Source organism: Ranitomeya imitator, chromosome 3 (assembly GCF_032444005.1).
Source record: "Ranitomeya imitator isolate aRanImi1 chromosome 3, aRanImi1.pri, whole genome shotgun sequence".
In the NCBI taxonomy this organism is placed as follows: domain Eukaryota; kingdom Metazoa; phylum Chordata; class Amphibia; order Anura; family Dendrobatidae; genus Ranitomeya; species Ranitomeya imitator.
Window position 1 is genome coordinate 14827199 of NC_091284.1, and position 23335 is coordinate 14850533.

At 44.2% G+C, this 23335-nt stretch overlaps 1 protein-coding gene across 1 annotated transcript in view; it reads left to right on the top strand.

The window, feature by feature from the left end:
- Positions 1–21623, top strand: part of RPA2 (replication protein A2) — a 46810-nt gene extending 25187 nt beyond the window's left edge. The window contains exons 3-9 of the mRNA XM_069760523.1: positions 1965–2066; positions 9284–9397; positions 9569–9643; positions 13751–13864; positions 15321–15440; positions 20147–20241; positions 21128–21623. Coding sequence (XP_069616624.1) covers positions 1965–2066; positions 9284–9397; positions 9569–9643; positions 13751–13864; positions 15321–15440; positions 20147–20241; positions 21128–21212 — 705 coding nt within the window. The 3' untranslated portion in view covers positions 21213–21623. The remainder of the gene's footprint in view (positions 1–1964; positions 2067–9283; positions 9398–9568; positions 9644–13750; positions 13865–15320; positions 15441–20146; positions 20242–21127) is intronic.
- The last annotated feature ends 1712 nt before the right edge of the window (positions 21624–23335 follow it).

Here is a 23335-nt window from a genome sequence, read left to right on the forward strand (position 1 = left end):
AGCCGACTGTATGGAGGTATCGTGCGTATCTGATTTCGGACTGGCACATGCTGACGTCACGGTTCTGCTCTCACAGAGGGACTTAAGTTTTCTACATGGCATGAAAAGAAAACCCCTTTTATTTCTTGCATTCATTTAATAAAAAGAAAAGTTAGTTAATATGCAAATTAGGGTGCTTGGTACGCACTTGGTGTGGCTCAGGGCTCACCACTTGGGTCCTTGCTGTGAGTTGGCGCCGCACAGCTCCTCCCTGTATCTATTGCTGAGTGACCAGACTCCCTTTCCATGTGCCTGCACGCTGCTCAAGAGCTGGCGTTGGTGCAAACAGACCTTTTCTGGTAGTTTTTTTTTCTAGACTATATCTATGCAATGTACAGATACATAAGAGTACTGGGTTTATAAGTTTGTGCTCCTGAGCGGTCAGTCTGTGTGTAAACCCGAGAATTCTGATCAGGAAGCATCTGCTATAAAGAAGTGAGCGTCGTTTATCAATACAGGGGAAATGAGCTGTGTGATTCTAATTCAGGTATCAGACACTAACCATCACTTCCAGAGAACAGGCGCATACTAAGAGCAGCAAGCATGAAATTAGAATTGCATTACTGCACTAGAAAATAGGAAAAAACAAAGGTTCCTAGTGCAGAAATTGGCTATTTCACGTATGCCCAGCAGCCACGATACCGGTCACCGAGAGGCTCAGCCTGCTTAATACGCAGCTAATGCTGCCTGCTATGTAGCCGGCATCGGTTTCTAACCGTAGCGTTGGAACTCAGCCCTGGGAGATGCTAGTAAGTTTTTTTTGTTTTGTTTTTTTTCCACTAGCTGGATAACCCTTTTTTACATTTAAATAATCCCTCTTGTAAAAAATAAAACAAAGACACGTACCTTCTGTACAGGTGATGTTCCAGCGATTTCTTCGCAAAGTCTACTGAGGCTCATGTAACCTGGCCTCCAGGGCTCACGTAGTATGTATAATCGGCCACAATCGGCCAATAACCATGGACCCTCTCCAGGCTATTTATATCTGCCCTCAGTCACTGGCTTTCCCTCTCTGGCGGAGAAAATTGCGCGGGAGCCCATGCCAGTTTTTTCAGTGATTTTACCCATTTAATTTATTTATCCCTAATGTTATCAAATTCTGTGTCGTTCCTGTGGGTTCAAAGCGCTCACTATACCCCTGGATAAAGTCCTTAAGCAGTGCGGTTTCCTAAATGGTGTCACTTGTGGAATGTTTGTGGGGCTCTCGAAACGCGACACAACGTTTGCTCTCGATTCCAAACAATTTTGCGTTCAAATAGTCAAATGGGAAAACCGAAGCAACAAGTAGATTCACTCAGCACTATTGATGTAAAGTAGACGTGGGAAATGTTATTAATGAACTATTGTGTATGACATTAACAATAAAAAAATCAGTTAACGGCATAAAAATTAAAAGTTTGAAAATTCCAAAATCAAAGGGATCCGTTGAAGTGTTGAAATGAAGTGTCGGGCAGCACGGCGGCACAGTGGTTAGCACAGCAGCCTTGCAGCGCTGGAGTCCTGGGTTCGAATCCCACCCAGGACAACATCTGCAAACAGTTTGTATGTTCTCTCCGTGTTTGCGTGGGTTTCCTCCGGGCACTCCGGTTTCCTCCCACATTCCAAAGATAGGGAATCTAGATTGTGAGCCCCATCGGGGACAGTGATGATAATGTGTGCAAAACTGTAAAGCGCTGCGGAATATGTTAGCGCTATATAAAAATAAAGATTATTATTATTATAAGTGTTCCAGAGCTGACCTATAAAGTGATACCGGTCAGATTTGTAAAATTTGTCTTAGTCCTTAAGGTCAAAATTAGCTCTGTCACTAGCGGGTTGACATGTTTGATGCTTCATACCTGTGTAACAAAAATATCAGTTTTGTGTTATATATATTTTAATTGTTATATAATATAAATATAGCATTATTATTTTATCTTTTTCAGAGGTCAAGGGCGCAACAAATTGTGCCATGTACAGTTTCACATCTACTTTCCGCTTCTCAGAGTGACGAGTTGTTCAGGATAGGAGAGGTTGAGCTTTCTCAGGTACGTATACTGACAAGGCTGGATTACCACAGCAGGTCTGTGACGCATTTACATGTAATACAATACACTTTTTACATGTTGAGTAGGTTTGTAGACACTTTGTAGTTGGTAGTGTGTAACTGAATTACATTCAAGCAATAAAACGAATGCTCAATTGAGAGGGGCTCTCTATAGGGGTGAGCCATTAGAGGGTTTGTTAGACAGAATGCAAACCACACCAATCCTGGACTATGGCTTCTGTGGTGGCATCCAGGAGTTTCTTACTAGAATAAACTGATATATCTTAGTGCACCCAGTCAAATACCACCTCCACATTTCTCAGTAAAGGCCCCTTCACATTTAGCGACGCTGCAGCGATCTAGACAACGATCCCGATCGCTGCAGCGTCGCTGGAGAGCTGTCACACAGACAGCTCTCCAGCGACCAACTATGCGAAGTCCCTGGGTAACCAAGGTAAACATCGGGTTACTAAGCGCAGGGCCGCGCTTAGTAACCCGATGTTTACCCTGGTTACCAGCGTAAACGTAAAAAAAAAACAACAAACACTACATACTTACATTCCGGTGTCCGTCCCCGGCGCTGTGCTTTCCTGCACTGTGTGAGCGCCGGCTAGCCGTAAAGCAAAGTGGTGACGTCACCGCTCTGCTTTCCGGCTGGCCGGCGCTCACAGCCAGTGCAGAGAAGCACAGCGCCGGGGGACAGACACCGGAATGTAAGTATGTAGGGTTTTGGTTTTTTTTTAAGTTTACGCTGGTAACCAGGGTAAACATCGGGTGACTGAGCGCGGCCCTGCGCTTAGTAACCTGATGTTTACCCTGGTTACCAGTGAAGACATCGCTGAATCAGCATCACACACGCAGATTCAGCGATGTCTGCGGGAGTCCAGCGACGAAATAAAGTTCTGGCCTTCTAGCTCCGACCAACGATGTCACAGCAGGGGCCTGATCGCTGCTGCCTGTCAAACACAACGATATCGCTATCCAGGACGCTGCAACGTCACGGATCGCTAGCGATATCATTGTGAAGGTACCTTAAGGCTCAGTTGTTCAATTGTCATCTGTTTGTAGCCAAGCCAGTAATCTGACAGAGCAAATATAGATGCACACTCTTTGGTTTCTGCTTTGCAGCAGTTTTTGTTATCTTTGTAACATCTGTTTTTACTAGAGGTGGCTCTCCTTGTGTTTTGGGCATGATTAGTGATTAAAAATATGAATTCATTAATAGATGACACAACAGAGATGGTCAACCATGGTTTTGTGTACGTCTGAACAGAGGTCAGACAGTCCAGAGTAACTCCGCTGCCTCATTATTGGGAACTAGATGGTGGCCCGATTCTAACGCATCGGGTATTCTAGAATATGTATGTATATAGCAGCCACATAGTATATAGCACAGGCCACGTAGTATATAGGAGTACTACGTGGCCTGTGGTATATACCATGTGGCTGCTATATACATACATATTGTAGAATACCCAATACGTTAATATAGGCCACGCAGTAAATAACACAGCCCACGTAGTATGTAACACTGGCCACATAATATATAGCACTGCCCACATAGTATCTAACAGTGGCCACGCAGTATAGAACACAGCCACGTAGTACAGTGGGGCAAATAAGTATTTAGTCAGTCAGCAATAGTGCAAGTTCCACCACTTAAAAAGATGAGAGGCGTCTGTAATTTACATCATAGGTAGACCTCCACTATGGGAGACAAACTGAGAAAAAAAAATCCAGAAAATCACTGTCTGTTTTTTTAACAATTTATTTGCATATTATGGTGGAAAATAAGTATTTGGTCAGAAACAAACAATCAAGATTTCTGGCTCTCACAGACCTGTAACTTCTTCTTTAAGAGGCTCCTCTTTCCTCCACTCATTACCTGTAGTAATGGCACCTGTTTAAACTTGTTATCAGTATAAAAAGACACCTGTGCACACCCTCAAACAGTCTGACTCCAAACTCCACTATGGTGAAGACCAAAGAGCTGTCAAAGGACACCAGAAACAAAATTGTAGCCCTGCACCAGGCTGGGAAGACTGAATCTGCAATAGCCAACCAGCTTGGAGTGAAGAAATCAACAGTGGAAGCAATAATTAGAAAATGGAAGACATACAAGACCACTGATAATCTCCCTCGATCTGGGGCTCCACGCAAAATCTCACCCCGTGGGGTCAGAATGATCACAAGAACGGTGAGCAAAAATCCCAGAACCACGCGGGGGGACCTAGTGAATGAACTGCAGAGAGCTGGGACCAATGTAACAAGGCCTACCATAAGTAACACACTACGCCTCCATGGACTCAGATCCTGCAGTGCCAGACGTGTCCCCCTGCTTAAGCCAGTACATGTCCGGGCCTGTCTGAAGTTTGCTAGAGAGCATTTGGATGATCCAGAGGAGTTTTGGGAGAATGTCCTATGGTCTGATGAAACCAAACTGGAACTGTTTGGTAGAAACACAACTTGTCGTGTTTGGAGGAAAAAGAATACTGAGTTGCATCCATCAAACACCATACCTACTGTAAAGCATGGTGGTGGAAACATCATGCTTTGGGGCTGTTTCTCTGCAAAGGGGCCAGGATGACTGATCCGGGTACATGAAAGAATGAATGGGGCCATGTATCGTGAGATTTTGAGTGCAAACCTCCTTCCATCAGCAAGGGCATTGAAGATGAAACGTGGCTGGGTCTTTCAACATGACAATGATCCAAAGCACACCGCCAGGGCAACGAAGGAGTGGCTTCGTCAGAAACATTTCAAGGTCCTGGAGTGGCCTAGCCAGTCTCCAGATCTCAACCCTATAGAAAACCTTTGGAGGGAGTTGAAAGTCCGTGTTGCCAAGCGAAAAGCCAAAAACATCACTGCTCTAGAGGAGATCTGCATGGAGGAATGGGCCAACAAACCAACAACAGTGTGTGGCAACCTTGTGAAGACTTACAGAAAACGTTTGACCTCTGTCATTGCCAACAAAGGATATATTACAAAGTATTGAGATGAAATTTTGTTTCTGACTAAATACTTATTTTCCACCATAATATGCAAATAAAATGTTAAAAAAACAGACAATGTGATTTTCTGGATTTTTTTTCTCAGTTTGTCTCCCATAGTTGAGGTCTACCTATGATGTAAATTACAGACGCCTCTCATCTTTTTAAGTGGTGGAACTTGCACTATTGCTGACTGAATACTTTTTTGCCCCACTGTATATAGCAGCCATGTAGTAAAACGCAGCCCACGCAGTATCTAACACTGGCCAGGTAGTATATTGCAGTGTGGGCACCGTATCCCTGTTAAAAAAAAAAAAAAATTAAAATAAAAAATAGTTATATATATTCACCCGGCGGGATCCAGCAAACCTCTGTCGATGCGCGGCTGCCGCCATCTTGCGTTCCCAGGATGCATTGCGAAATTACCCAGATTCAACGGATCCCGCTGATTCTGAGATTGTTTTTTCGTGACATATTGTACTTCATGTTAGTGGTAACATTTCTTCGATATTACTTGCGATTATTTATGAAAAAAACGGAAATATGGCGAAAATTTTTAAAATTTTTGAAATTTTCAAACTTTGTATTTTTATGCCCTTCAATCAGAGAGATACGTCAGGAAAAATAGTTAATAAATAACATTCCCACATGTCTACTTTACATCAGCACAATTTTGGAAACAAAATTTTTTTTTGTTGGGGAGCTATAAGGGTTAAAAGTTGACCAGCAATTTCTCATTTTTACAACACCATTTTATTTAGGGACCACATCACATTTGAAGTCATTTTGAGGGGTCTATATGATAGAAAATAATGAAGTGTGACACCATTCTAAAAACTGCACCCCTCAAGGTTCTCAAAACCACATTCAAGAAGTTTATTAACCCTTTACGTGCTTCACAGGAACTGAAACAATGTGGAAGGAAAAAATGAACATTTAACTTTTTTTTGCAAACATCTTAATTCAGAACCATTTTTTTTATTTTCACAAGTATAAAAACAGAAATGTAACCATAAATTTTGTTATGCAATTTCTCCTGAATACGCCAATACCCCATATGTGGGGGTAAACCACTGTTTGGGCGCACCGCAGAACTTGGAAGTGAAGGAGCGCCTTTTGACTTTTTCAATGCAGAATTGGCTGGAATTGAGATCGGACGCCATGTCACGTTTAGAGAGCCCCTGATGTGCCTAAACAGTGGAAACCCCCCACAAGTGACACCATTTTGTAAACTAGACTCCTTAAGGAACTTATCTAGATGTGTGGTGAGAACTTTGAATGCCCAAGTGCTTCACAGAAGTTTAGAATGCAGAGTCGTGAAAATAAAAAAATATTTTTTTTCCACAAAAAAGATTTTGTAGCCCCCAAGTTTTTATTTTCACAAGGGTAACAGGAGAGATTGGACCCCAAAAGTTGTTGTCCAATTTATCCCGAGTATGCTGATGCCCCATATGTGGGGGGGAACCACTGTTTGGGCGCACGGCAGAGCTCAGAAGGGAGGGAGCACCATTTGACTTTTTGAGCGCAAAATTGGCTGTCGTGTTTGGAGACCCCTGATGTACCTAAACAGTGGAAACCCCCCCAATTCCAGCTCCAACCCTAACCCCAACACACCCCTAACCCTAATCCCAACCCGATCCATAATCCTAATCACTAACCCTAACCATAATCACAACCCTTACCCCAAAACAACCCTAATGTCAACCCTAACCATAACCCTAAATCCAACACACCCCTAATCCTAATCTCAACCCTAACCTCAAACCTAACCCTAATCCCAATACACCCCTAATCACAACCTTAACCCTAATCCCAAACCTAACCCTAATCCCAACCCTAATCCTAACCCTAATCCCAACTCTAACCCTAACTTTAGCCCCAACCCTAACCCTAGCCCTAATGCTACTTTCACACTTGCGTCGTTTCGCATCCGTTGTTTTGGACAAAAAACGGATCCTGCAAATGTGCCCGCAGGATGCGTTTTTTTGCCCATAGACTTGTATTGCCGACGGATCGTGACGGATGGCCACACGTCGCGTCCGTCGTGCACTGGATCAGTTGTGTTTTGGCGGACCGTCGGCACAAAAAACGTTCAATGTAACGTTTTTTTTGTACGTCGCGTCCGCCATTTCTGACCGAGCATGCGTGGCCGTAACTCCGCCCCCTCCTCCCCAGGACATAGATTGGGCAGCGGATGCGTTGAAAAACTACAGCTGCTGCCCACGTTGTGCACAATTTTCACAACGTGCGTCGGTATGTCGGGCCGACACATTGCGACGGCCCCGTACCGACGTGTGAAAGAAGCCTAACCCTGAATTTAGCCCCAACCCGAACCCTACCCCTAGCCCTAACCCTAATTTTAGCCCCAACTGCTCTTCTCCTGCCGGCCGGCAGATGGCGACAGATGGCGGGCGCACTGCGCATGCGCCCGCCATTTTCTTTTGCCAAGAAGACCAGGAGGAGCAGCAGGAGGACCCAGGGACACCGGTAAGTATGATAGGGTCCCCGAATCCCCCTATTTCTTTGTTCTCTGATGTGCGATCAGAGGACAGAGAATTACACTTTGATATTTTTATTTTTTTTTGCGGTCGCCGGTAGTGTTGAGCGATACCGTCCGATACCCGAAAAATATCGGATATCGCCGATACCGATATCCGATACCAATACAAGTCAATGGGACATCAAGTATCGGAAGGTATTCTCATGGTTCCCAGGGTCTGAAGGAGAGGAAACTCTCCTTCAGGCCCTGGGATCCATAGGGATGTGTAAAATAAAGAATTAAAATAAAAAATATTGATATATTTACCTCTCCGGAGGCCCCTGAACTCAGCGCAGGTAACCGGCAGGCTTCTTTGTTCAAAATCAGCGCTTTTAGGACCTGAGAATCACGTCCCGGCTTCTGATTGGTCGCGGGCCGCCCATGTGACCGCCACGCGACCAATCACAAGCCGCGACGTCACCGCAAGCTATTAACGCGCTCATTTTTAAAAATGAGCGCGTTAATGACTTTCAAAGACGTAGCGGCTTGTGATTGGTCGCGGCCGCGACCAATCACAAGCCGCGACCAATCACAAGCCGCTACGTCTTTGAAAGCCATTAACGCGCTCATTTTTCAAAAATGAGCGTGCTAATAGCTTGCGGTGACGTCGCGGCTTGTGATTGGTCGCGTGGCGGTCACATGGGCGGCCCGCGACCAATCAGAAGCCGGGACGTGATTCTCAGGTCCTAAAAGCGCTGATTTTGAACAACGAAGCCTGCTGGTTACCCGCGCTGAGTCCAGGGGCCGCCGGAGAGGTAAATATATCAATATTTTTTATTTTAATTCTTTATTTTACACATCTCTATGTATCCGATACCACAAAAGTATCGGATCTCGGTATCGGAATTCCGATACCGCAAGTATCGGCCGATACCCGATACTTGCGGTATCGGAATGCTCAACACTAGTCGCCGGTAAACAGTTAATTACCGGCGATCGCAAAACAGGGGTCGGTAGAACCGACCCCCGATCATGTTCTTTGGGGTCTCGGCTGCCCCCCGGCGGCTGAGACCCCAAAGATTCTCCCGGTGGCGGGCGCACTGCGCATGCGCCCGCCATTTTGAAGATGGCGCCCACCAGGAGCGACGAGGAGCACCGGGGGAGATAGGTAAGTATTGGGGGGCTACCTGGGACCCCATTTCTGTCCTCTGATGTATGATCACATCGGAGGACAGAGAAATTAAAAAGAAATCGCGGTTTGTTTTTTTTTGGTTTTTTTTGGGTTTTTTTTGTGTTTTTTTGCGATCGCCGGTAAACGGTTAATTACCGGCGATCGCAAATGCGGGGTCGGTAAAAAAAAAACCCCGAATCATGTTCTCTGGGGTCTCGGCTACCCCCGGCAGCCGAGACCCCGGAGAAAATCCGACTCTGGGGGGCGCTATTTACTTTTTGCACAGCGCCGTTAATGGCGCTGTGGTTTAAGTACCCTTAGCGGCCGCCGTTAAAAGGCGTATCGGCGGTCGCTAAGGGGTTAAGCATAATTAAGTTTGACTAGCTGCTTGGGTTATTCAGTCTTTGTACCTTGATCAGCAGCTCCCAACACAACACGATTCTTTCATTCACATATTTTGGTGCAGACATGTTTAAAAAAAAAAAAACTCGGCGTTTTGTGACTTGAGAATATGTCCAAAGGTAATGATGTGGGGAAAAGAACTTGCCTGAAATACCAATCATGAACTTTTTCTTCAGGTGACCATTGTTGGCATAGTACGGCACGCAGAAAAGGCTCCAACGAACATCCTATATAAAGTAGATGACATGACGGCTGCTCCCATGGACGTCCGACAGTGGGTCGACACAGATGTAAGTTGTCTTCTCTATTTTGAAGTGTCGCTATAAAGTAGAGTATTTTGTAAATGAATCTGTTTGCACAAATATAAACTAGAAATCTCATTATCTAATATCTGACGTTACTGATTTCACTGGAAAGTATGCTGTGCCGAGTATTCTAATTCCAGTCTATTATATTCGCAGGAAGGAAACCAGGAACATGTGGTGGTGCCGCCTGGGAGTTATGTGAAGGTGTCTGGCCATCTTCGTTCGTTCCAGGTAGTCATCCTAGAGCGGGGGGAGGGAAGGGAAAGCATGGAAGGCGTCACTTCGTATGTTGGAAGCAGAAATGTTAGTAAATTTGGAAGTGCGGATAGGATCAATTCTGTTAGTGAATTCTTGGCATTAAACAATTTGCCTATTTTGATAGCCTTGCAGTAAATGTCAGTTGATCCCAACTCTTGTGCTCAAATGTCCATTGACCCCCATGTCATGTGTTTGTTTTGGTTTTTTTTCTCCCTGCCAGCATTCGTGTTTGTCACGGGGGTGGCGTCAGAGCGAGTACAGTCATCGCTTTGAGTATACAGAGTGGCGGTTGTAACTACGCCCCCATTGCTTTGGGCTTGGCTGTCAGTCAGGGCCGATGGCGTGCTTACAGTCGCTGCTCTGTACACTCAGACATACTGTAACTGAAATGGAAACACCACCGGGAAAAATAAGGTTCATTTTCTCCCTGCAGAATTAGGGTAAGTTCACACAGGACTTTTTTGCTGCGTTGTTTTATGCTAATATTCAGCTGCTTTTTACAATACCAGCAAAGCCTATGAGATTTCAGAAATCTCATGCACACATTGGTTTTTTGTGTGATCAGTATTTTGTGCTTTGCTGCGTTTTTTTGACATAGAGCATGTCCCTTCTTTCAGCGTTTTTGCTGCGTTTTTTTTTTTCACCCATTGACTTGAATGGGTGTTGAAAAAAAAAAAAACGCAGGTATCATTATTTGTTGTGTTTTTGCTGCTGAAAATCCAAAAACATTAGCCTGGAAAAAACGCACCAAATACGCACCAAAAAATGCACCTAAATTAGCATAAAAATATGCAGCAAAATAGTCCTGTGTGAACTTACCCTTAGGCTAAGTTCAGGCTCTGGACAGCATTATAGCGCTAGTAACCTGCAGATTAACCCCATCTTTGCAGGTTAATAGCGTTTTTTTCCCTTGAAGACAGTAACTGAAAAGCTGTGTAGCTGGAAACAGGTTTTCAATGCTCAGATGTGACTTATCTATTACCCAGTCGTGTGAAGTCTCGTGCCCCTATTCATTAAGGCTAGTTTCACATTTGCGGTAGCATCTGCAGTGTTTAATCCGCAACCTGAAACTCACGATAAACCGCATTCAAACACAGCATATTTTTTTAGACCCATAAGGTAACGCATGCGATAAAAAAAAACGCAACGTTTTCACGCTTTTCCATGCGTTCAGCATGCATTTGCGTTTTCTGTGCACATGGTGGAAAATTTAACAGGAGAAAAATCTAGATAACCAGACACCGCCAATGTGACTACAGAGGGCGTGTATTATGGGATATCTTTATATAGACCCTAGGACTGCTGAAATCTTCATATTTTGCTCCTGTGTCATGATGGATCTTCGCATGGAGAGCTTTTATTTCAGCCTGGATTAAAGCATCAAGCTGTTTCTTGCCTGTGCGTTTGCTTGGGAGCAACACAGAAATCGCGAAAGACAGAAGGACACAGCGTAGGCGTTTTTGGAGACACCCCATTATTGAACTCCGGGAGAGCTGTGGAGGCCATCACACGCTGTATGGCGAGATTAATGCCAAATTCCCGGAATATACCAGGATGTCTCAAGAACTACAAGAAATATTTTTCTGTAGTGCTGATGGCAATAGCAGATGCGGACTGTTGCTTTATCGCCGTGGACACTGGAGCTTTTGGCCGTGGCAATGACTCCCAGACATTCAAGAACTCTGATATGGGCCGACATTTGTATGGCAAAAATTGTAATTTTCCCCTGCTGCGAGCTCTCCCCAACACTCAAGGCCCACCGATGCCCCTTCCTGGTCTCCAGACTGTGTGGCAGGACCACTTGCTGCAGCGCTGCTGGATGGCTGGGGCCGGTCCGTGGCTGTTTGATGAAGGACCGCTCCAGAACCAGGGTCAAGAGTGCTGCTCCAGGTGCTGTGAACAAAAAAAAAAAACATTAGTACAAAACATTTATAATAGTAAAAGCACCAACTCCTGTGGAATTGAAAAATACAGATTAGGCAATACAACACAATCCAATGCAGCATAAAAGTACGTTCTCTGAGCAAGGGCCGGTCTCAAAAATGCCAGCATGCGGTGATGCTTATATTTTCTGATCCTTGCTCCAGAACCACTAGGAACCCGGCTCTCTTTGACGAAGGTCCTTGTTGAAGCGATCCTTCATCGAATGCCAACGTGTTCTGACTTTGAGCCCTGCTGAAAAATAAAATAATGGTTAGACAATGGACTTTTGGCCGGGATCACACACAGTTGTGTGATCCCGGCCAAGGTCACTGCTGCAGCACGCCGCATTGCAATAATTAATAAATGCCTTGCGGACCCGAGCCGGGGCGTTGTCACTCAGCCATCTCACATCGCTTGGGCCACCTCATTCCATAGCCGCCGGATCATCACGTTGTCCGAGTGCTGCGGAACCTGGGTGTCCCACAATGGGACTCGCTAATGGACCAGGAAGATGAGGATAGCGTTATCAATGAGGTCCTCGTCCCGTTCTGGAACCTAGAAAATAAAATAAATACATTAATGTTGGAGACATTAACATAAGGAAAAGAAAAAACAGACCGAAAACAGGCAAGAATATTCAAAGTAAAACAAGAGTCTAGATGAAAAAGGTAAAGAAAGAGCAAAGTAAAGAAATGAACAGTCAAGAGTAGTACAGTCAGGATACATTAAACAGAGGACAATTAGTCAGGTATACTTACACGCCGCCTTGCCACACGACCGTGTCCACGCTGCTCCTGCTCGGCCTCTGCCACAGTTGAAGAACTGTTCTGAAAAAGAAATAAAAGAAAAACATTGTAGATGTGACAGAATACTTACCAATCTGAAGAGGTGAGCACTCCTTTCACTGTCATTTCCACCTTGTTCAGGCCCAAGACGCTCCTCAGAAGAAGACGACGATGACATTCTGATGCATGCAGCAAGAAAAAAGACAGAAATTATTAGGACATATAGAGAGAGAAAAAATAAAATACAGACATTGGCTTTGATACTCATTGTCCAAAGTGGAGATTTCTCACAGGTTCTTTCCAGTCTCAAGAGCTTCGTCCAGTCTGCAGAGTTGTGGACTGCAAATGCCCACTCCTTCTTTTATCACTTTGTATGTGGGGGGTGGCTAATCAGTGTCTAGACATGTTATCCTGTGGTAAAACGCATGCGTTCTCATAGACTTTTTTTCGCCTCATTCCTTCTAACAACCGCATACGTTTCGAGGCGGCAAATTCACGCCCCTGAAATTACATGTAGCGTTTACTGCGCCAAGCCACAGACAACGAAACGACGCATGCGTCATCAAATGCTGCAAAACGCAACCTATCGCAGGCACCTGCATCCCTAATGTTAAAGATAGGAATACACGACACATGCGGAAAATTGCGGCACAAACGCTGCGGACACAACCGCAAATGAGAAAGCAGCCTAAGACCAGTAGGAATCTGATTATCCTTATTCATTGAGAGGCACAGATCTTGGTAATCAGGCGTGTCTGTAAAGTGGCATGTGCCTCACCACAAATCTTAATTCAGTAAGGAAATGGAATAAGAATTGTGGTGTAGTGATCTCTGCAGCTCTTCATGAATTAAACAAGCTGTAACGTTACACCATTGTTCCGCCCACTGTGCAAAACTGGTTTGAAAAGGGGCAAAAAAAAAATTGCACATTTTCGCATCTCACACAGATTTTTCAACTTCTCAAAGTTAACTTCTGGCGTGATTTGATTTGATGAGTTGGGGTCTTGTTGTCGGGTTAAAATCTGATGTTAGTATTGTGGAGCCTGTGCCAAGATTCTATTGAATGCTGAACAATGGCTTAATGATGACAGAAGTATTCTAGGAGTGATACCTTTATTGGCGAACCAGAAAATGTTTGCAGCTTTCAGAGCACAGTGGCTCCTCCTTCAGGCAAAATTACAAATGCCTGAAGAAGGAGCCTCTGTGCTCTGAAAGTTATTAATTAAATTTAGTCACATTCCCTCACTCCTTAATTTACAATCCAGTAATATTTCCGATTTTACTTTTGTGTTCCTCATCTACTTAAAGATTTAATTTTGAGTTGACTAACAAATGTTCCCGTTTTTGTTTTTGTTTTTTTTTGTCTCCCCAGAATAAGAAAAGTGTTGTTGCATTTAAGATTGCTCCTATTGAAGACATGAATGAATTTGTATCTCATATGTTAGAAGTCGTGCAGGCTCATATGAGTCTCAATTCCCAAAGTCCAGTAAGTTCTTTATCAAAACAAAACAAAGCAAGTGTTCGTTTGAGGTTTTGCGTTGTGTTCTTTTGACGCCATGTTGATGTTATGCATGACGGGGAATACATAACTGTAAAGGGCCGTTTCATTTGGCGCTGCCTCCTCTCAGTAGCTCTGTGAGATTTTCCTACAAGAGGTGACGAGAATAGTTTATGGATCATGAAATGCTAGGCAAAGGGGAATTCTTTAACCTTTTACCGCCAAAGACAATTTTTGTTTTATTTCTTCCAAGAGCTATAAACTTTTTAATTTTCTTTCGACATAGCTGTATGAATGCTTGTTTTTTTTTTTGTAGGGTACATTGTAGGTCTGAACGGCACTGTACCACCCTAAAAATGGCCCTCCGGCTCCTAATTGCTAGTTGGCATTGTAAAACGCCTGTAGTTCCATGGGCCCCCCTGGTTGATAATGTACATTGTCTCAGCTGGTATTTTTGCCCTCCTAGCTGTACTGTGTCCAGAATGGATTTTCTACTGTGTTGGATGATCTCATGGAAAAGCGCGGAATGTCCTTTAGTACAATGCAGAGAGCTCATACCAGGAAGAAGCTTTGTATACTGGTAACTAAAAGAAGTGACGTGCTGCAGGATAGGCCGTATATAGAGGAGACACGCACATTGCAGGTGGAGGCTGAAAAGCGAGATATACTGCAGCATAGGGCTGTATACAGATTACCGTATTTTCCGGAGTATACGACTACTTTTTAACCCCTACAAATCGTCCCAAAAGTTGGGGGTCGTCTTATACGCCAGGTACGGCTGCAGGGAGTGGTCCTAGATGGTTCCCAGGGTCTGAAGGAGAGGACTTTCCTTCAGACCCTGGGATCCATATTCATGTAAAAAAAAAAAATATGGATATACTCACCCCTCTGACGGATCCTGGCTCTCAGCGGTGCAAGTGTCTGCCTCCATTGTCCTTCATTCACTGCATTCTTAGGAACGTATAGCACGGCCCACGCAGTTATTTTTATGCCGTTACATGTAACTACCATATTCTTTTTGAGTCTTCCTATTTGACCCCCATGTAGACCTAAGCTTTCACTAACCTGCTAGCAAAGCAGACTTTCCTGACTGCCGTCTATAACATAGTAACATAGTAACATAGTAACATAGTTAGTAAGGCCGAAAAAAGCCATTTGTCCATCCAGTTCAGCCTATATTCCATCATAATAAATCCCCAGATCTACGTCCTTCTACAGAACCTAATAATTGTATGATACAATATTGTTCTGCTCCAGGAAGACATCCAGGCCTCTCTTGAACCCCTCGAGATGCATAAGATGCACACCATTTTTAGAAAGAGATAATCTTGCTAAAAACTGTCTTATATTCAGAAAAAAAATGTTTTAAAACCTGCTGCTTCGTTTTATTTGCTGTAATCTTGTGATGAATTGACATTTTACATTTTCTCCCTTTTTATTGTAGCCTGGAGGTGGAGGATCTTCGGTGGTCCTCAGTACACCCAGCCGAATGGGAAGTACTGGAGGAAGCTTCACAGGAGGAAACGATATCCAGACCAATGGTCTGACACCGCATCAGAGTCAGGTAAGAGCTTGTCCATCCGCTAATCTCTAAAGCTGGCCAGAGTTGTAAAGACCACTTGCAACTAGCTTAATGGTCACTGTATTAGTGGTCGTAACCATGGATACCTAAGGTCCTGCAATGCCTGCACATGACGAAAGAGACAAGGTGAATCTGAAAAACTATACTACATTTCTAATTGTGGAGGTATTTGCTATTATTATTATTATTATTATTATTACTAGATGGTGGCCTGATTCTAAAGCATCGGGTATTCTAGAATATGTATGTAGTTTATTTATGGAGTTTTCAGAATAATGCAATTTATACACAGGATTCGGCCGGCCGCAACCAATTGGTGAAGCGTGGTTCAAATTCCGTGCCAATTCGCGGCCGTACTGCGCCTGTCGCTGATTGGTCACGTCCAGCCGTGAACAGTCAGTGAAATCAGGGCCGGCTCCAGGTTTTTGAGTGCCCCAAGCGAAAGAGTCTGTGGGCCCCCCTCTTTAACACATACCACGATTCATGATGCGCAGATACAGCAGAGAAATATAGCACAGCCAAGTAGCATATAGCACAGCCCACGTAGCATATAACACGGCCCACGTAGCATATAACACGGCCCACGTAGCATATAACACGGCCCACGTAGCATATAACACGGCCCACGTAGCATATAACACGGCCCACGTAGCATATAACACGGCCCACGTAGCATATAACACGGCCCACGTAGCATATAACACGGCCCACGTAGCATATAACACGGCCCACGTAGCATATAACACGGCCCACGTAGCATATAACACGGCCCACGTAGCATATAACACGGCCCACGTAGCATATAACACGGCCCACGTAGCATATAACACGGCCCACGTAGCATATAACACGGCCCACGTAGCATATAACACGGCCCACGTAGCATATAGCACGGGCCCACGTAGCATATAGCACGGGCCCACGCAGTATATAGCACGGGCCCACGCAGTATATAGCACGGGCCCATGCAGTATACGGCACGTCCTTCTGCGAGACGATCTTTGCCAACGGAACGTGGCGGTTGTATCACGAGGAGCGGGAAACGGCGGCGTAGGTGAGCATCTAATCGTTTTTTATTATTTTTAACATTAGATGTTTTTACTATTGGCGCTGCATAGGCCGCGTCAATAGTAAAAACTTGGTCACACAGGGTTAATAGCAGCGGTAACGGAGTGTGTTACCCGCGGCATAACGCGGTCCGTTACCGCCGGCATTAACCCTGTGTGAGCGGAGGGGAGTATGCGGGCGCCGGGCAGTGAGTGCGGGGAGTTCCGGACTGTGCGCGTCACTGGTCGCGGCAGCCATGACGGGCAGCTGCCGAGACCAATCAGCGAACGAATAACCGTTACACAGACAGACAGACGGAAGTGACCCTTAGACAATTATATATATATATATATATAGATTATTACATCCACTACTTATTGGTATAGGATCTTGGAGATTGGTATATCCCTTTAAACTCAAACTGCATTGTTCCAAATTATGCACAGCAGAGTTTCCCAACATTTTATAGGTTGTAAAGAATTGAAAATGGTCATCTGTTGAATTTGCAACATAGAGATTACGTTTACTGAAATCAAAAGCTTTTTCAATCAAAATAATCTTAACAGGCCAAGTTAACCCCTTAATCCTATGACGTACTATCCCGTCGAGGTGGGGTAGGCCCGTATGACCACCGATGGGATAGTACGTCATATGCGATCGGCCGCGCTCCCGGGTGTCAGCTGACTATCGCAGCTGACATCTGGCACTATGTGCCAGGAGAGATCACGGACCGCGCCCGGCACATTAACCCCCGGGACACTGCGATGAAACATGATCGCAGCATTCCGGAGGTACAGGGAAGCATCGCACAGGGAGGGAGCGTCTCCTCCCTGCATGCCCCAGATCCAAAATGGCCGCGGGGCTACATCCGGGTCCTGCAGGGAGGTGGCTTCACTGCGCCTGCTCAGAGCGAGCACTGGTAAGCCTGCAGCCCTGCATGTCAGATTGCTGATCTCACACAGTGCCCTGCAAAGTGTCAGATCAGCGATCCGACCCTATAACCTGATGCCCCCCTGGGGCAATGTTCTAAAGTAAAAAAAAAAAAAAATCCCATAAATACATTTCTTTATCTAAATAATAAAAAAAAACAAAAGTACACATATTTAGTATCACCGCGTCCTTAACGCCCCGACCTATAAAACTGTCCCGCTAGTTAACCCCTTCAGTGAACGCTGCAAAAAAAGTCAAAATTCAACGCTTTATTATCATACTGCCGAATAAAAAGTGGAATAACACGCGATCAAAAAGACGGTTATAAATAACCTTGGTACCGCTGAAAACGTCCCGAGAATAAAGTGATGCAAAAATAATAATCTTTTCTATAAAAGTTTTTATCGTAAATGCATCCTGCAAAGTTGCCGCAGGATGCATCTTTTTTCTCCATAGACTTGCATTAGCGACGCATTGCGACGTATCACCACACGTTGTATCCGTCATGCGTCGTGTTTTGGCGCACGATCGACACAAAAAAGTTACATGTAACGTTTTTGTGCGTGGAGTCCGCCATTTCCGACCGCGCATGTGCGGCCGGAACTCCGCCCCCTCCTCCCCGGACATTACAATGGGGCAGCGGATGCGTTGTAAAACTGCATATAAATAGTAAATCAAACCCCCCTTCATCACTGCACTCAGCAGTAGACAAGACTGTTTAGAATGAGTCTTCATGTATGTCTGGGCCCACTGCAACCATCTCTGCTTGCTAGCATTGTTTAAGGGCGGCTAAATAGTAGGTTTACACAACTGCAAGCCTTAGGATATGTGTCCACGTTCAGGAAACGCTGCGTTTTTGACGCTGCGTTGAGCCGCAGCGTCAAAAACGCAGCGTCCAGATGTTACAGCATAGTGAAGGGGATTTCATGAAATCCCGTCTCCACTATGCATTAAAAGACGCATGCGGTAGACCTCGGTGACCGCTCCATGCATTGTGATCTCGCGATACTTATTCTAGAATACCTGATGTGTTCGAATCGGGCCACCATCTAGTTTGCATAATAATTTGGAACGTGGTGCAGATTCTTGAACTTGAGGCTGTGTTCACACGTTGCGGTTTTTTCGCGGTTTTTCCCGATAAAAACGCTATAAAACCACAAAAAAAACCGCATACAATAAGCATCCCATCATTTAGAATGAATTCCGCATGTTTTGTGCACATGATCGCATCGCGGTAAAAAACGCAGCATGTTCATTAATTTTCTGGTTTTTTTTGCGGATTTCCCACTCCAAAATGCATTGGGAAGTGTCCGGAAAAAACCGCGGCAAAAACGCATGCGGTTTTCTTGCTGATTTCTTGCAGAAAATGTCCGGAATTTTCTGCAAGAAATCCTGAACGTGTGCACATAGCCTAAGAGTTGGGATGTTTGCTGAAATAAAAAAATCTTAATCTTGTTCATATTTATTTTTTTTTTTTTATTTTTTTTTTTTTAAATTTAAAGATTTTTGAGTTGTTTAAAAAACACTGCTTTTTACAATGGGAACAGTTTCACGATGCTTTAAAAAAAATTTCTCCACAATCTACTTTTAAGAAGTGACATGCTTTTTTATTTTCAGCAGACATTTTTAGAGCCTTTCCAGGGAATAAAAAAAAATCCTTTATATGAACAGCAAATGATTCCCCTCTTGACAGGAGTATGAAGATTTTTTGGTATTGGGAGTTTATCTGCTTAAATAACAACAAAAAAAAACAACTTTAGTGTGCACATACTCTTAAAGACCTAAAGAATGTGGCCGGTGTTTGCCCATTCTATGGACAGACTATAGAGCTATGTGCTCTTTTTTTTTATTTATTGTGCTCGATATGCTAACTTTTATGGTCTTTACAGGGGGGCATTACTCAGAGTAATAATTCACATCGGCCCATCCTCCCCTTTCAGCAAATCCTGGGACCCACATGCCCACGGTAAAGACTAAAAATTGGAACTGAATAAGCAGACACACGTCTCTGGAATCAAAGGGAGGATTAAAAATAATAATACATTAGGAAGAAAACTGGCCACTTTTTGACCTTTTGGCAGGTCTTCATATTTCTGGCCTCTCCTTGGGATTGTTCTTCAGGGGGATGCCCGGCTTAGCTGCCGACCAGTTGCTGCCAGTGTCAGCAGACACTGGAAGCTACAGATCATAGCTCCATCAGCTCTATAGTGGCCTGTTACTTTACATCCAGCTCCCATTGATTCTAATAGGAGTGGATGTGCGGCACCTGGTCGCAGTCACTATACAATTCACAGACCTATTCCACCGAGTGCTTCCAGGCAGCAGCTGATCAAGGGAACGGCTATTGATGACCTGTCCTAAGGATAGGCCATTAATAAGAAAGTCCTGGACAGTCATTTTAATTATTAAAGAATTCTGTTGAAATTAGAGCCACATAATCCACCGCTTATAAAAAGCCGAAATGTTTCTAAACCTGCCTTCATTTATGGGTTTAATTTTGTGTCTCTGCGTCACTCGCTGGTTATACTTTTACACTAAACTTTGAGCAGCCGATAAATCTCAACCAGGTTCCCAACTTCACTTTCCACTAAGGTGCTTGGATGACTTGTACCGGCAACTCTTTGTTAGCACAGTTTTTCTGATCGTTTAGAACCGGTAATCAATCATGAAACAAAAAAAAAAAAAAAAAACACTTTCTCTAATCTTTTTAGATTTTGAATCTAATAAAAAGCTGCAAGGGAAATGAAGGCATGGGCTTCGAGGAACTGAAGACAAGGCTTCACGGAATGAACGTTAATACCATTAAGTAAGTAAAATGTATATGAATACTTCATGACAACTCCTGGCTGTCCAATCATTGTTTTCGGACAAATCTTCCTAATTTACATTGACAGCAGGAGATTTGGGTCCTAGCAGATTGTGCAACTACTATAGTCTGACATGACCTCTGAGCTATTGGAAAGTAGCATTGGTTTTCTTGTATAACTGGAGCCAGAAACTTACATAGGTATATTAGATCACAGCTCCGCTATTTTTCCGACTAATAGTCTAGTAACAGTCTCTAAATGTTAGAAGAGTCCTTTCACCATGAAGCAGATGACTGTGTGCCGTCCCCTCGCCTTCTCCCCCAGCGCTCATCCAGGCTATGTCTTTCCTATGCATTGTCTAGGTCTATTGCCATATAGTCGTCGTCTGCCCTGAAGGCTTCCAGTATGGTCAGCAGCCTTGACCAGCAGCTACCCAGCACCCTGCTCGAAGGATCTATGAATTTGTCTTCTGGGTTCACGTTAGACGGACTACGTTACACTGCGGCATAACGCGGTGTTAACGTAGTCCGTGAACGCCACCATTGAATTCAATGGGCGTGCGCTAGCGATGTGCCGTCATTGAGTGACGGACCCCGAGACGCAAACTGCAGCGTTTCCGGTTCCGTCACTGCTAGCGCAGATGGAGCTAGGGGATGCGCTAGCGATGTGCCAATACCGGCACTTGCGTTCCATCAGCCCATTCACGTATGTGTTGAACGTACTGCTGTTTAACGCAATGTGAACGAATATAATCACATGCCATATTTGATTCCTAGTAAGCAAACAGCGCTGTAAATGTGGAGGCCGTGTTGGAAATTCTTTAATCCTTTTGTGTGTTTGATGTTTCTTTTTAAATATTGCTTAATGAACTTTTTTCTCTTTCAGGCAAGCTTTGGACTTCCTGAGCAACGAAGGCCACATTTATTCAACTGTGGATGATGACCATTATAAGTCAACAGATGGCGATTAATAAATTCACGTTACGGATGGAGAATTAAGAAATTCTCAGTTGGATAGCAGTGTTTACTTTACTACGCTCTGCCTTTTTTGAAGCATATCAGACCCAGCCTTGTTTATTTTTTTTTTTTGTTTGTTTTTTTTTCCCCCTGGGATTCAAGGAAACTTTGTTTTGAAATGGCTTTTAGGTAGACGAACAGCAGGGGTGTTTTTGTGGATACAATAAGGTAAATGCCCAGCTACAATTGTGGACCAGTCACTTCTCTGACTCTTTCTTTGGTCGGGAGCGGTATTTACCTCTGTAAGAGAAAAAAACAAAATGCTTTTGAAAACCTCTTTAACCTAGTTGTCAAAAGTGCTTTAAATGCTTTGTAAATAGTTTGTCACGTATACAAATAAAAATTGTTACAAAATATTGTACAAATGTTGCACTGGGCAAAATTAATGACACAGTGGATTTATATTTGGTACGATTGTTTCTGTTGATGATCAATCAACCATTTAGCTTTCACACAGCAGAATTTTGATCCATATTTTGCATCAGAATTTGAAAGTTTAAAACTAGGAGTTGAGCTCAAAATACAAGAATTTCTATTTTCGTTTTTTCCACACTCCGTTTTCCTACATATACTGATGCAAACCACTGACCACAATTTTACCATCTGAAAGAAAGCTCAAACAATATATGCATCAGAATAAAATTATGGAAGTATCGAGACTCCTTTAACTCCTTCCCAACATATGACCTACCGGTATGTGTTCTTGCGGGTACCTCCTGCAAATGGACATGCCGGTATATTATGGTTATGCGGGCACAGGAGCCCCACAAAACAATTTCCGAATTCTTTCGGCTGGGAAAACTTATTGACTCGAGTATAAGCCTAGGGTGGAATATGCAGCAACTACCGGTAAATTTCAAAAATAAAAATAGATGCTCCATACCGTTCATTATGGCCCCATATATAATGCTCTGCACCGTTCATTATGGCCCCATAGATGCTCCATATAAAGCTGTGCCATATATAATGCTCTGCACCGTTCATTATTGCCCCATAGATGCTCCACAGAAAGCTGTGCCATATATAATGCTCTGCACCGTTCATTATGGCCCCATAGATGCTCCATAGAAAGCTGTGCCATATAGAATGCTCTGCACCGTTCATTATTGCCCCATAGATGCTCCATAGAAAGCTGTGCCATATAGAATGCTCTGCACCGTTCATTATTGCCCCATAGAAAGCTGTGCCCCATATATAATGCTCTGCACCGTTCATTATGGCCCCATAGATGCTCCATATAAAGATGTGCCATATATAATGCTCTACACCGTTCATTATGGCCCCATAGATGCTCCATAGAAAGCTGTACCCCATATATAATGCTCTGCACCGTTCATTATGGCCCCATAGATGCTCCATATAAAGCTGTGCCATATATAATGCTCTGCACCGTTCATTATTGCCCCATAGATGCTCCACAGAAAGCTGTGCCATATATAATGCTCTGCACCGTTCATTATGGCCCCATAGATGCTCCATAGAAAGCTGTGCCCCATATATAATGCTCTGCACCGTTGTTTATGGCCCCATAGATGCTCCATATATAATGCTGCTGCTGCAAAAAAAAAAATCACATACTCTCCTCTCAGGACGCCGGCGCTTTCAATATTTACCTGCTCCACGTGCGGCTCCGTCTCCAGCACTGACGCTCAGCAGAGGGCGCGCACTGACTACGTCACCGCGCCCTCTAACCTGAGTGTCAGTGCTAGAGGACGCTGCAGACGGAGCTGCACCGGAGCGAGGAGCAGGTAAATATCGTGCAGCGCTCCCCTCCCCGTATACTTACCTGCTCCTGGCGCGGTCCCTGCTTCTCCCGGCGCTGCATCTTCCTGTATTGAGCGGTCACAGTTGCCGCTCATTTACAGCAATGAATATGCGGCTCCACCTCTATGGGAGGTGGAGCCGCATATTCATTGCTGTAATGAGTGGTACCATGTGACCACTCAGTACAGGAAGAATCTGCAGCGCCGGGAGAAGCAGGGACTTGTCTAAGGGTCACTTCTGTCTGTCAGTTGCTACATTTTCGTCCTGGCAATAAGAACTTCACAGCTGACGCCCTATCCAGATCCTTTCTGAC